Source organism: Mastigoproctus giganteus, chromosome 11 (genome assembly GCF_048544385.1).
Source record: "Mastigoproctus giganteus isolate SK-2022 chromosome 11, ASM4854438v1, whole genome shotgun sequence".
NCBI classification, from domain to species: Eukaryota; Metazoa; Arthropoda; class Arachnida; order Uropygi; family Thelyphonidae; genus Mastigoproctus; species Mastigoproctus giganteus.
Genome location: NC_143585.1, coordinates 46,942,155 through 46,955,346, shown reverse-complemented (window position 1 = coordinate 46,955,346; position 13,192 = coordinate 46,942,155). Strand labels below are relative to the sequence as shown.

At 42.3% G+C, this 13,192-nt stretch overlaps 1 protein-coding gene across 1 annotated transcript in view; it reads right to left on the bottom strand.

Annotated features, from left to right (window-relative positions):
* The window catches only part of LOC150077971 (uncharacterized), a 53,490-nt gene extending 40,563 nt beyond the window's left edge, over positions 1-12,927 (bottom strand). The window contains exon 1 of the mRNA XM_090384420.1: positions 12,591-12,927. Coding sequence (XP_090240546.1) covers positions 12,591-12,927 — 337 coding nt within the window. The remainder of the gene's footprint in view (positions 1-12,590) is intronic.
* Between the last annotated feature and the right edge of the window lie 265 nt (positions 12,928-13,192).

Sequence of the window (13,192 nt, the reverse complement as noted above, 5' to 3'; positions counted from 1 at the left end):
TTATGATAAACTCTCAATTCCCGCTCTCATCTACATTCTGGAAAAGTAATTTGGCATTACTGGAAGCCTGCTAAAAACCATCAACCGCATCCTTACACCAAGAAATCCTTCCAACAGGAGTGCATTATATCGAGAGGAGTACCACAGGGAGGTGTCCTATCTTGTGTACTGTTCGCCGCTGCCCTTGAACCCTTCTTCGCAAGGTATACTGATTTCTCATCGTATGCAGACGACCTCAAATTATACATAACGTCTAAAGAAGCTGAACAAACCCACCTGACTAATCAGCGAGTCTCCGTCCTGATCGACAGCCTTGTAGCCTATCTACTACACATAGGTCTGGAGCTAAACATATCAAAACCAGCTCAACTTACATTTACAAAAAAGAGAATAAAAAATGACATCACAGCCTATCACAACGGAATGCAGATAAGGAAAGTGAAGTCTCACACCGACCTCGGCTTGACTTGGGACGAGGGCCTCACTTTTCAGAACCATTTCTCGACCATGAAAATTAAGACTTTCTCGGCGATGTGGCAATTCGACAAGAGCTGACGGGGTTACTGCACGTCGATGTACTCGATGGATACGTCCAGCGGTGCCTACAACCTATCGCATTGTATGCATCACCAATCTGGTCTTCTGCCCCGACGTCGTACATAAATAGATTCCTCGCAGTCGAGTACTGGGTAATGCGATGAATGAACAGGGTCACGGGCAATGATTTCACCATCTCCAGGGCTGTTTTATATACCAACTTAAATATCATTCCCTGGAGAGTTGACATTGCATCCAGGAATATTCTTCTTCTTTCTCAGATGCTTACCGGTGTGATTGACGCCCCCAGTCTTCGAGGACTTATCTCTACTCCACGTGCTGGACATAGTAATGACAGCCCCTACCTACCGTTGCATTCTATACTGTGCAACCTGTGCTGTCTGAAGAATTTCTTCCCAAACAACGCAGTGAGCCTTTTCAATTCATTGACAATAGACCCTGTGAAATACTCCGAAAGCAAGCAGTACAGAGTGAAGAGCATCTCAGAAGCGCACAGCTTACTTCAACTATAATGTTGACAATGAGTGAATTTGTAAGCAATATAGTAAATATACGCACTTGTGTAAATATTGTAAATAATTGTATTCGTGCATTTTTGTACACTCTTCTTATATTGTAAATACTGTAAATAATTGTAATTTTTGCTTTTTGTACACCCTTCTTTTATTGTATATAATTGCAATTCTTACATTTTGTACACCTTCTTGCCGATCGGCTGTGTATAAGGGGTGAAAGCAAACACTTGCTATTTTTAATAAACGGATTTAATAATAATAATAATAATTAATCTATAGAGAGTTCTAGCTTATTCTCTTCAGCCGAAACTTACAGGGTACTCAGAATTGTGTTGGCTCTGGTCTCAATAGCCGCAAGAATAGGGCACGATAACAAGGAAATTTGCATATGAGAACTTTGTGGTATGTGAGGAGGTCCCACAAGAGTCATTCGTCCAGAACCATATTCCAAAAATGTTGCCGCAGTAAAAGCCTTCGGGTAGCCTTTCGTAAGTCGCCGGGTGATAAAATTAAATACTGTTTTGATGGTAACTCTTCGGCCAAACGAATAGTCCGCGTGACATTTGAGGATGTTCAGGGAATAGCCAGATTTTCTGACTTGCCACAGGATCCCTGGGCACCAGACGGTGGCCAAAACTCCCTTAAATTTTTCTAAACAAAATGCGTCAGTACGTAACGGGCATCGGAATTATCAGCTAGCTGAGTAGATTTTAGTTATGCATCAATATTGGAGCTACCCAGAAAAACTGGATACGGGTAAGAAGTAATTTCTCTAATACTCTTCCTAATATTGGTAATAGAGCAATTGAACTGTATGCTTTCGCTCTATCAGTGAAACAATTTGGTAAAACCCTGAGGTTGGCTTTTACCCAACGTGTAGCATAGGAGCCTTCAGTAGAATGTTGAAGAGTTGTACTATAAAATCAGGCGCAGCAAATCAAAGGCATCTGACGGACTCCCTCTCGATAAGGTCCAATCGGAAGCTTTTCTATTTTTGGTTTTATTTATGGCTTATGCATTGTTCCTTATGTTCCTTACCCTACTTTGTCCCTTATGAGCTTGTGAACAAAACACCAAGGGGGTTTCATTGCCTTCTGTCTCCACCAGAGCAATCCAGGAACTTTGACATCATAAATTTTGTTCATGTATTTTCTGAAACTGATTATATCTAACGACTGCCGTGGCCAACACGATCAGCAGACTGGAATCCAATCGAACAATTCTGGGACGCTCTCGGGGGGTCGCATTGCACGCTGATAGCCAACTCCTCAGTCACTTGCAATGGTTCGTTAAAAGCTGCTCTGGTGGAAGAATGGGAATTGTTGCCACAGAATCTTAGAGATACCGTTATGTCGAGCATGGTTTAGCGTGGTCAAGCCTGTTTAGACGTTGGAGAGTTTCATATTTAGAGTACTGATGTTATTGACTATATTTTCTACCATATTTTATCGATCAAGCCCTATAAAAGTCGCTACCTGACCGAAGTTTCTCGCTGTCTCTTCACATCGTCGTTTTTCTAGGGTACTGGTTATTTTTTTTATTATTATTTTTTTTTTCAAGAGCATTAGCAACTAATACCATATTGCTCCGGGATATGCAGTGGTCATCCCCTGACCTTTCCGCATCCTCCGTATTTGGTAGTGACGGGCTCGAACCCAGTCTAATCAGGAAGCGTGTGCTACGCACTGCTGCTCCTTCCCACCTGGCTACGGAGGCGCCTTTCTAGGGTACACCACCATGCCAATTTTTTTTCGCTTCATCTCAAGATGCAGAGCTACACCACGGTTTCTATGCGTGCTGTTAATATGTTCGAGCAGTATAGAAAAAAATTAAATATTTGCTATGGAAAGGCACAATACAAAATAAAACAAACTGTCTTTAGTACTGTTTACGGTTTTTTTTTTTATTCGAGGCAACTAAGGATATGAGTCGTTCATGTATTTTACCTTAAGCGTATTCTGCATTCTAGCTGCTTATTTTGTACCTCGAAAAACAGTTTATCCGCGGGAAATTCGAGGGCTGTTCGTAAAGAAAGGAGTAGATTAAGTGATTAGGTTAGGCGTGTGTATTAAGAAACAAAGCAAGTGAGGTTATAATGAGTCATTGTATTATGTCTCTAAGGGTTGTGTATTCTTCGGTCGGTTTGTTGTTTGCTGGGCGATTAACCGTAGTATCTGGAAGAATGAATTATGCAACTCTTGTTCCACACCAACTAACTCAGCCCAATTGTGAGAAAAAAGAAAGAAAGAAAATGAAAATTCCTCCTGTTCGGGAGCGGATTCCCATTACAGATTGGCCTTTTCCACGAGGTCTGAGAGTGGTACGCGTATATTATATTGTACTATGCGTAATAGTTTAGATTAACACTTTATTTTAAAATGCATCTGTAATAAAATGCAAGGTATATATTGTCTGACTTCACGTCGTCCAAACCACTTTACCAACTCATTTAATTTCGTTTCCACTACCTTTATCCATGTCGCAATAAATGGAAATATGCTTTGACACAAGTGGGGCAAGATTTGTATCACGGTTTCTGATTTATTTTTGTTCTTTTTGATTTTCTGTATTTCGAGAAACCGGTTTTGTTTGGCTGCGACGTTGTTTCAGAGCGCGATCAGTATGGAGCCCCCCACGAAACAAAAGCAGCAATATTGTTATTAGAAATGCATGATGTTCTTACCGATTTTTTTGTCCGCGTGGGTAGCACAGTGGTACCGTCACCGTCCTCCCCACACCGGGTGGAAAAGGCCCAGGTTCGTATCCCGTCGACGATGGGAGGAACTTTAGTGGGCTTTTTTCACTCCGTGGCTGAGTTAGTCGGTCTCAGGCGTAGATAGCAAGGTTTTTTCCCTCAGAAACTGGGGTTTTTTTGTCCAGCAAAACAGGCAAACTACCAGAGAACACACGCAATTTACAGACACTAATACGGGCTAATTTATTTAATTACGGGAAACCCTAAAATAATAATTTGATTTTTTTACCGAGTTCTTTAAAACTGTCTTTAAGTTCTTGACACAATTAGGAGAAATACATCTTGTGATATATATGAATTTTAATTAAGAAAGTAGATTTGAAATATGTTATCATTAAAGCTATTCTAAGTTCCTTTTTCATGGCATATCCAAATTGAAAAACTTCTGTACAGCGTGATGTACACAGTATCGGTTTATTTTTATGAATAATTTATGGCAGCTTTTCATTGTTCCTCTACGACACTCCCTTCCCACTCCAACTCCACTCGGTAAAACGGATGTCTCGGAATTTTAGATCATTTTTCAAGAAGAGACAATGGGTTTAAAATATATCTTTTCCCTTGACGTTCATAATGCAGATTATTTCTAACACCACTGTATAATGTTAAGGCCACATCACTATCATGACACATGGCAGCATTATGTTATCCCGTGATATTATATCCATACTTGCCAAAAAACGTATACACTATTATGAAAATGACACCAATTTTGATTAGTTTGAAATTTGATATTTCTACCCGTTTTCTTCAACACTGAGAAACTGAAATTAGCAGATATTTAATCGCAATTTTTACCCATAATCTCCCCATACTTCGTGTTTTCCTTTGTTTCTGTTACTGCTGGCATTTTGACCTCTGCTGAAGCCGACATACATATGTAAGATCTGTGTGTAGTTGATGTCTTTCAGCCTTCAACTGCAAAATCACAGCATTCAACGCTTGTATTTGTGATCTGAGCCAAAGACATCGACCTTTACCTATCAGCAAGGCGAATGAAATTAATATTCCTTATGGGACACGTCAGTTAGTTTCAGAGCAAGATCTGGGAATGAGATGCATTTCAGACAAAACATTACATTTCAATTAGGAAGTGAGGCGCGAACAGGTTTGTACCTCGAATTCTCCTTGACAGAGAGCGGCGAGTTCTCGTATTTCAGCATCTTCGTGAACGTGGCTCTGAACTACACTTCATTTTTTCAGCAGCATTACTAGTGACAAACCTAGGTGTTTGTTCATGTCCATCCTCTGAAGAGTCTAGTGTGTTCATCACTCGTTTGGACTGGTCTGCATTTGAATCCTGTCAGTGACTGAAGGAATTTCAAAGCTGTAGTGAGCCAATCTCAAACGAAGGAAATAGGTTTTCCCTAATTAATATTATCCAGTCCAACATGTAAATCACCCAGTAACACATCTCCTAGAGTGTGTCATCCCAACAATACACTTATACAGACATTGATTACGACTGTGACCATTAAAATAATAATAATAATAACCCCATTGGACTTACTTTCCCCAAGGTAGGAGTGACGGCTGAGGCAGACAATGACGCCATCTCGCGAGAACTAAAAATAAATAAATAAATAAACCACTAGACATAAGCCGAAGCTAAACAAGTCCACCTCCACAGATGGATGATTTCGCAGATAAATATTATTCATACTGCATCGAGTGTGGCGAAGCACACTTCCAACATTTCGAACTGACCCCTCTACCTAAGGCCTGAACGCGAGTGTCACTCGCGTTCAGGCCTTAGGCAGAGGGGTCAGTTCGAAATGTTGGAGACAGTCTCTCGAGCAAGACATGTGGACATGTGTTTTTGTGAAGGGCGGCACCTAGAACATCTGTTCAACTCTGCCTCGTATCTCTGTGAAGAGCAGTATCACTACAAATGGGTCAGATATGTGTATAACATAGGTTTGTTGTTGTGTCTGGCCACTTGGCTTCCCAGAAGCATCAATCACCTGGAGAGATGATTCTGGGTACTCGCCCACACCACGGGAAGGTGGGCCAGTGCCAGTAATGCACGTACTGTCTCAAAAGCGACTCTGACCCACATGATGTTGCCAGCAGGTAGGTCAGGATCCTCTGGGGGCCCATTCCAGAGGGGCAGACAAAAAAAATAATAATAAATAACCACCCGTGATGTAGGTAATGGGGGAAAAAAAAAAATATATATATATATATATATAAGTAAGTGTGGAGTAGCTGACTCCAAACAGAATGCAAGAAGGAGAAGAAAAAAAAAAAAAAAAAAAACATTGTCTAATCCACTTCAGGCCCAATGCCAGGCGTGTTGACTACTCTGTATGATCTCCTCCTTCGAGCAGAGACGTCCGTAGCAAACTTGTGAAGACCAAATAAACGTTCAAGGATTTGGAGTAACTGGTCTAATTGGTTTTCCGATATTGGGATGTTGTTCACTAAATCTTGTCTCAAGTCTTCGTACAGAATACAGTCAAAAAGGAGATGCCTCCAGTTTTCCTTGGCTCCACAGTAGCACAGGTCGGTCGTGCAGAGGCCCAGTTGGTGCAGATTTTCATTAAGAGAGCCATGTCCAGTAACTAGGAAGGAAGTCTCCAGGTGAGGGAAAGCCAGGATTGGACCAAATTAGAGGATGTAAAGGTTAGATCAGGAAGGAATCTTCTAGTAACCATTCCAACCTGGGATGTATCCCAGCGGGTCTGCCAGATGTTCATTAACTCGTTGTAGCATCTGGCTTTCTCAGCTTTTGGGTCGATGTCAAGATCAAGCTCGATGTAAAGGAACTTAGTGGGGATGTTGTTTTTAATTCTAAATACTAGTCCTCTGTAAGCAGCATACAAATCCAGAGGAAGAGTTCCAGCTATGACCTGGATTGCTGCTGTAGAACTGCTCTGCAAACTCTAAGGGTAGCCAGTAGCATTGTACATTGAATGGAACTCAATCTTGACCAAGCCAACTCGGTGAAACCAGGCACCGGCTGCATATGTGATGATTGGCGGGAAGACTGCTTTATAGTGGAGACGAAGCGTCCTCTTGGAAAGGCCCCAGTCGTTCCTGGAGATACGAATAATGGAGCCAGAGAGTTTCTTGACTTTTGATCTGAGATGGGTGAGGTGTGGCAAGAAGCTCAGTTTGTGGTCAATTACCACTCCAATAATGGTAGCTTCAGTAACAATGGGTAGCCGAATTCCAGAGATTTTAACCTGTGGTGGACGCCTGAGGTCTAGCTTGTGCTTAATGAGCATCATTTTGGTTTTACTTCGGTTAATGCGGAGTTTGTTCAATGCTGCCCAGGAGGAGAGATCAGACAGGACCAGATTGTCGTTATGTTCAATGGCACTCCTACTTTTTCCAGACACAATGATTGTAAGGTCATCGGCAAAGACAACAATTTTGGTGTTCTCAAAAGAACGGGAGAGCCAATTCTGTAGAACCATATTCCACACCACAGGCCCCAAAACCGACCCCTGGGGACATCCACGAGAGATAGGCCTGAGGAAATGTTGATATTTAGATTTTAGGATAACAGTTCTTTCGGAGAAGTAGCTAAGGAAAAGTTTATATAATTTATGGGAACAGGAGGCAGACCGGAGGCACTCCAAAGCGCTGTCCCACCAGACAGTGTCAAACGCTCCCTCAAAATCGACAAAGATTGCCAACTCAAACTTGGCCTCTGAGTTTTCTATAACACCAGGTCAAAAAGGGCCTCTTCAGAGGAGCGTCCTGGTGTGAAGCCATATTGATGCGGAGAGATTAGATTTTTGGCCTGGAAAAGTGTCAAGACTCTTAGGACTATAAGCGGCTCGAGAATTTTCCCGAGATTTGCCAAGAGTGCAATGGGACGAAAGGAGCGAAGATCTGAAGGTGGCTTGTGTGGTTTCTTTATCAGGCGCAGAAGAGCAGATTCCCAGGCCTTGGGAAAGAAACCTCCCTGGAGGCATTTATTTTCCCGAGCAAGACAGTGGAGCAAGTGGCGCTGTCCCCCATAAGGCTACCACAAGAGCAGGGCAAGACCATCCAGCACACCACCTGGAAGTGTTTCCTGCGCAACTGCGCTAGTGGCCACCCAGGAAGGAAGAAAACGCCAACGCATGAAGTGGAGCATTGATATTAACACATACATCATGTGAGCATACTATGAAATAACCAGGCTAGAGACCGATATGACAATGCACAGATCGCGACTACATACCAAGTGGTTGGAACGATACCCGGATATTCAGGTCACCGAACAGCGATTAGCATTCCAAAGAAGGACCATCAACACGAAGAACGTAATAGCTCCTGCCATCTTGGAAAAAATCAAGCAGGATGTCAGCGATCTGCTACAAAGCACAAGAATATGGTCAATATGAAACCAGAGGAGGAACAGCATACCATTGAACCAGAGGAGGATCAGCAAGAAGAAACACAACCCAGATTAGCTGAAGTGGAAAGAGACGACATCAGGCTATCCAGAATAGAAGACGAGTGGAAGAATATCCTAACAGAATTCGAAGGAATGGACACCACAAGAACCCACGTGATACCTAAGCAGAGGCCAAATAAAATCCTGTGGAGAGTAACAGACCACCTCAATCCGCAAAAAATGCCACATTACCTTGACAACAAAAGTGCAACGCTGGAGGCTATCCACACAGCCGTATACTGTGCTGCCATAGCAGCCACTAGGATTAATGGAAAAGAAACGAGAGACCAGCAGCAGAAGAACCGAAAACAGAAGGAACCGTCAGCTGGGGAAAGAAGACTTCAGCAGAAGATAGAAGAATTAAGCGTCAAGAGAGGCCAGTTGACCCAGTACAGATGCTTTGAATCACAGATGCCTTGAATGCGTATTTACCATTAAAAAAATACTCCACGAGGAGGGTTCAAAGTTGGATGAATAGCGAAGTTGCCACATTACTTGAGCAGAAAAAGGTGGCATGGAAAGGTTACAGAGCAATAAAAATTATTGAAGCCTATAACAGCTACAAGGTGATGTGTAATAGAGCCACAGGAAAGGTTCGACGGGCAAAGGCAGTTTATGAGAAATCACTAGCAAACAGAGCAAAGAGGGGGGGATAAAGAATTCTTCACATATATAAATGCCAAGAAGAACAGGACAAACCAGATCGGACCTTTACTTAAGGGAAAGGGGATAGTATTAAATACACCAGCTGCCGTTGCAGATGAACTCAACAGTTATTTTGCATCGATATTTACAAATGAAAAACCTTTTATAGCAATGGGAAATTGTGGGAGCGAAGTCGAAAAATATGTAATTAATAATATTGAAATTTCAAAAGATTATTTAATGAAAAAAACGTTCGAGCCTACAGGCCAGTAAAGTTCCTGGAGTTAATGGAATATACCCTATAATCTTTAGGGAGGTGGCAAGTGAGTGCATTGAACCATTGAGGCTAATTATGCGAGCATCACTAGACTCTGGGGAGTTTCCCTTGGGTTGGAAAAGTGCCAATGTATCTCCCATACATAAGGGTGGCTCTAAGAGTGAAATGGGAAATTATCGACCTCTTAGTTTGACTTCAGCGGTAGGGAAAATCACTGACGCAATGATCAAGGGTGGGTGAAATTCGTGATCATTTGGATCGAAATGAAATTCTCAAGGATACTCAGCATGGTTTTGGAAAGGGAAAACCATGTTTAACAAATCTGGTTCGCTATTTTGAAAGGGTCACTCACGAGCTGGATTTAGAGAATAATTTCGACATTGTTTATTTAGATTTCAGCAAAGCGTTTTACTCAGTCCTGTATGAGCGGTTGCTTTATAAGCTGTAACAAGTTGGAATCACTGGGAAAATCATTGGATAGATAGCAGGATGGCTTCTGGGCAGGAGGCAGAGGGTTGTGATGAATGGCTATTCCTCAGATTGGGTTGATGTAAGAAGTGGGGTTCTCCAAGGATCAATATTAGGACCACTATTGTTTTTAATTTTCATAAACGACATCGATGAAGGGATAGAGGGTGTGATGTCTAAATTTGCAGATGATGTTAAAATTGGTAGAATAGTTAATGATCACTGTCAAGCCGAGCTTCTTGAGAGAGATCTAGATAGACTTCAGGAATGGTCAGAAAAATGGCAGCTATGCTTTAATCCAACAAAGTGTAAGGTATTACACCTGGGAAACCGTAATCCCAAAATAACTTATTCACTTGGTGGAATTCAACTAAATCCAGTACTGGAGGAAAGGGACTTGGGTGTTACGATACGGTCAGACATGAAATTCTCTGAGCATTGTAAACAGGTTGCAAGGAAGGCCCATGGTGTCCTATCGATGATCTATCGAACTTTTGCAAGTAGAGATAGGGACGTGATAATCCCATTATATAAGGCTTATGTTAGACCACACTTGGAATACTGTGTTCAGGTATGGAGACCGCACCTAAAGAAAGACATTGAGCTTTTTGAAAGGGTGCAAATACGGCTAACTCGCCTGGTGAGATCGGCAAAAGGGCGTCCCTATGAAGAAAGACTTTGAATATGTGGGTTGCAGAGTTTGGAAACTAGTCACCTTAGAGGGGATTTGATTGAGGTGTTTAAGGCTCTGAGAGGCATCAGTAAAATGAATGAGGATGAAATTTTCAAGATTATAAATGATGCTAGAACTAGGGGACATAAATTCAAGTTACGGGGGGAAAGGTTTAGATTGGACTGCAGTAAGTTTTATTTTAGCCAGCGAATTATAAATTACTAAAATAAGTTGCCTACATGGGTGGTAGAGGCTGACAGTTTGGGGAAATTCAAAGATCGTCTGCATAGTACCTTCGGGTCAGTAAAGCACATAGGATGAAAGGTTTAATTTCCTTTTCTTTTATTAATTATTATTATTTATTTATTTATTATTATTTATTTATTTATTATTATTTTATTATTATTATTATTATTTTATTATTATTATTATTTTATTTATTTATTTTATTTATTTTATTTTTTTATCATTGTTTGATTCGTTTTTTTTTTTTTTTTCTCTCTCTCTTTGGCTGGTGCAGCATAAGCCATAGGCTTTCTTGGGCCATGCGTCCATTACTAATACTAATACTAAATCGCGAATGGGCCCTGTATTCCTCCTCTGTGTCTAGGAGATATAGCTCCTGGTCCTGCAGCGTATGTCTAATCCTGGTAATTAGGAGGCATCGTCGATCCTCGTAATATTCTCATCTATGCATAAAATGATGCCACGTCTCTGCCTCTCCACAGCTCCACAGAAGCAGAGAGTGCTATCGACCAACCCAAAGGCTGTTAATTTGACATTAAAAGGGCAATTTGGAATAAATTTCCTGTTATCAGATAGGTGTGTTCAGTCCTTGGAGGAACCAGGGAGGAGGCTGGGGGTACACCCTATCAATGTCTGGGATGAATTTTATTGTGGAAGTGACAGGTGATCCGATTGGAAATGGAAATTGTTAGGGAAGAGCTGGATGTTTGGTAGGTTATGGAATATTAGGCCAAGTGCTTGATCTCCTCTAGTAGCTGGTACCAAGAACCATGTAAGATCAAAATTTCGAAGGGTAACCTCAAGGTCCACAAGAGCATCCTCATGCTTTTAACTTGCATCGGCAAGTTGAAATCACCCGCGACTAGATTGGATTTCTAGGCACTAAGTTTGTTGCCAGCCGGGCGAGCAGCTCGGATCTAGAATCCTGATCGTGATAGGGGGGGGGGGGGGGGGTTGTAAACTACGCAGCTTTGGATTTGGATAAGAGGGCTCATCAGGTTTGTACAGATTGCTTGAAAGTTGTTCGACTGATTTACTCTTTTCCTTATTAGGTGGAAACGACTGCTACAAAAAGAATTCTACACTACCAGCACCACCCTATCTGGTGTTCCTAGTCTTTCCAATGTGCTTGTAGGGGATGTAAAGAAGCAAAAGGTCGAGCTGTCTATCCGGCGATAGCCATGTGTCAGTAAGAAAAATTATATCAAAATCTTCAAGAAGAAGGAGGGTCTGGAGGGGGTAAAGCTTATTTTTTTATGCTGCGTACATTCTGCATGAACCAAAGAAACTCGCCGTCTGCCGAATCTGGTTCCATGTGGCCTTTTGTTGCTACGCCTGTATGTCCTGTCGGGGTCTGTTGTAAGCGATCGGTCTACTTCTCTCTTGAAATGGCTTAATGAGGCCAACCTACAGGCCAACAGTCAGAATCCAAGATGATATGCTTTGCATTCGCTGGACAGGAGATGATAAAGGAAGAGTACGTCGGAAATCTCGTTTTGGTAGACTTTGCATCGATCTTAATCCCATGCTCATGGGCAAAGAGTGCCCTTGATACTTTCTGCTTGCGTCGAGAGACCCACCCAGTCTTGAAACAAAAATTCTTTCTCTGGTCTGTACAGTTGATATATTATAGATCTCCGCCAGCCTTCTCGACTGAGAGACAGAAACCGGTTGGTCTAGGTTAGAAACTTTTGTCTTCTGTATTGGTAGTTTGTTCCCTTGAGGTTGCACTGTCGAAAACAACTTGGGAGGGAAATAACCGTTCTGGGGTTACGGCTGTAAGATTGTGCTAGGGAGTCCAAATGGTCAGGATGACTCAAGGCAATTACCTGAGCAAGGATCCGCCCCTCCCTGTTTTGGTAAGGGGGTTCTCTCATCGTCATCATGTTGTGACTGTGTGCGGCAAGTTTAGAACCTGACCACTATGCTTATTCTGTTGTCTCCTGCAAGGTTGGTAGGGGTTAGGTTAACCCGGATCGTGCAGTGTTCCTGTGTATGGGGACTATCAGCAACCAAAAGCAGGCCCTGCTCAATGGGGCAACAATGCGAGAGGTGTGTACCCAGTGGGTTCGACTCCACGGGCGGAGCGGAGATCTGCTGAGTCAACCTGTCTGCAACTAGTGGTGAACCCTGTAGATTTTTTGGATCAGTTTTCTCGTTCCGCGATCGATTAGTTTGGGCCGAGGATCGTGGAGCGGCCTCATCCACTACACGCAAGTGCACCTGAAGTTCCCGATGTTCAATCACTGACGTTTGAGTAGAGGGAAAACAGCATTCACTAACAAAGATTTTCAGATCACTGAGTTGTTCTTTCAGCACGAGCACTTGATCCAGGATTTCTGTGTTTTGGGCTCTGAGACTTGTATTCTCAGGACTAAGGCAAGCAAGAGAATCCATTATTGGAGACAGAACATCCCCTAAGCTGATCTTGAGATCTTCGGGGAGGGCATTGAGTGTAGACGTGTTGTCACTTAAAACGGTTTTAATTTCCAAAATTTCTGAGGGGATGTTAACCCGAGAGTCCGTCGAGGAGACGACCGGACAAAAATCGTATTCCCGCTCCAAAAAGGCACCATCTATCCAAATGCTAAACTTGCATCACGAGGCAATCTTGACTCAAGCGTGATATAGTGCTTCTGACGTTCGAAACCCGCACATCAAA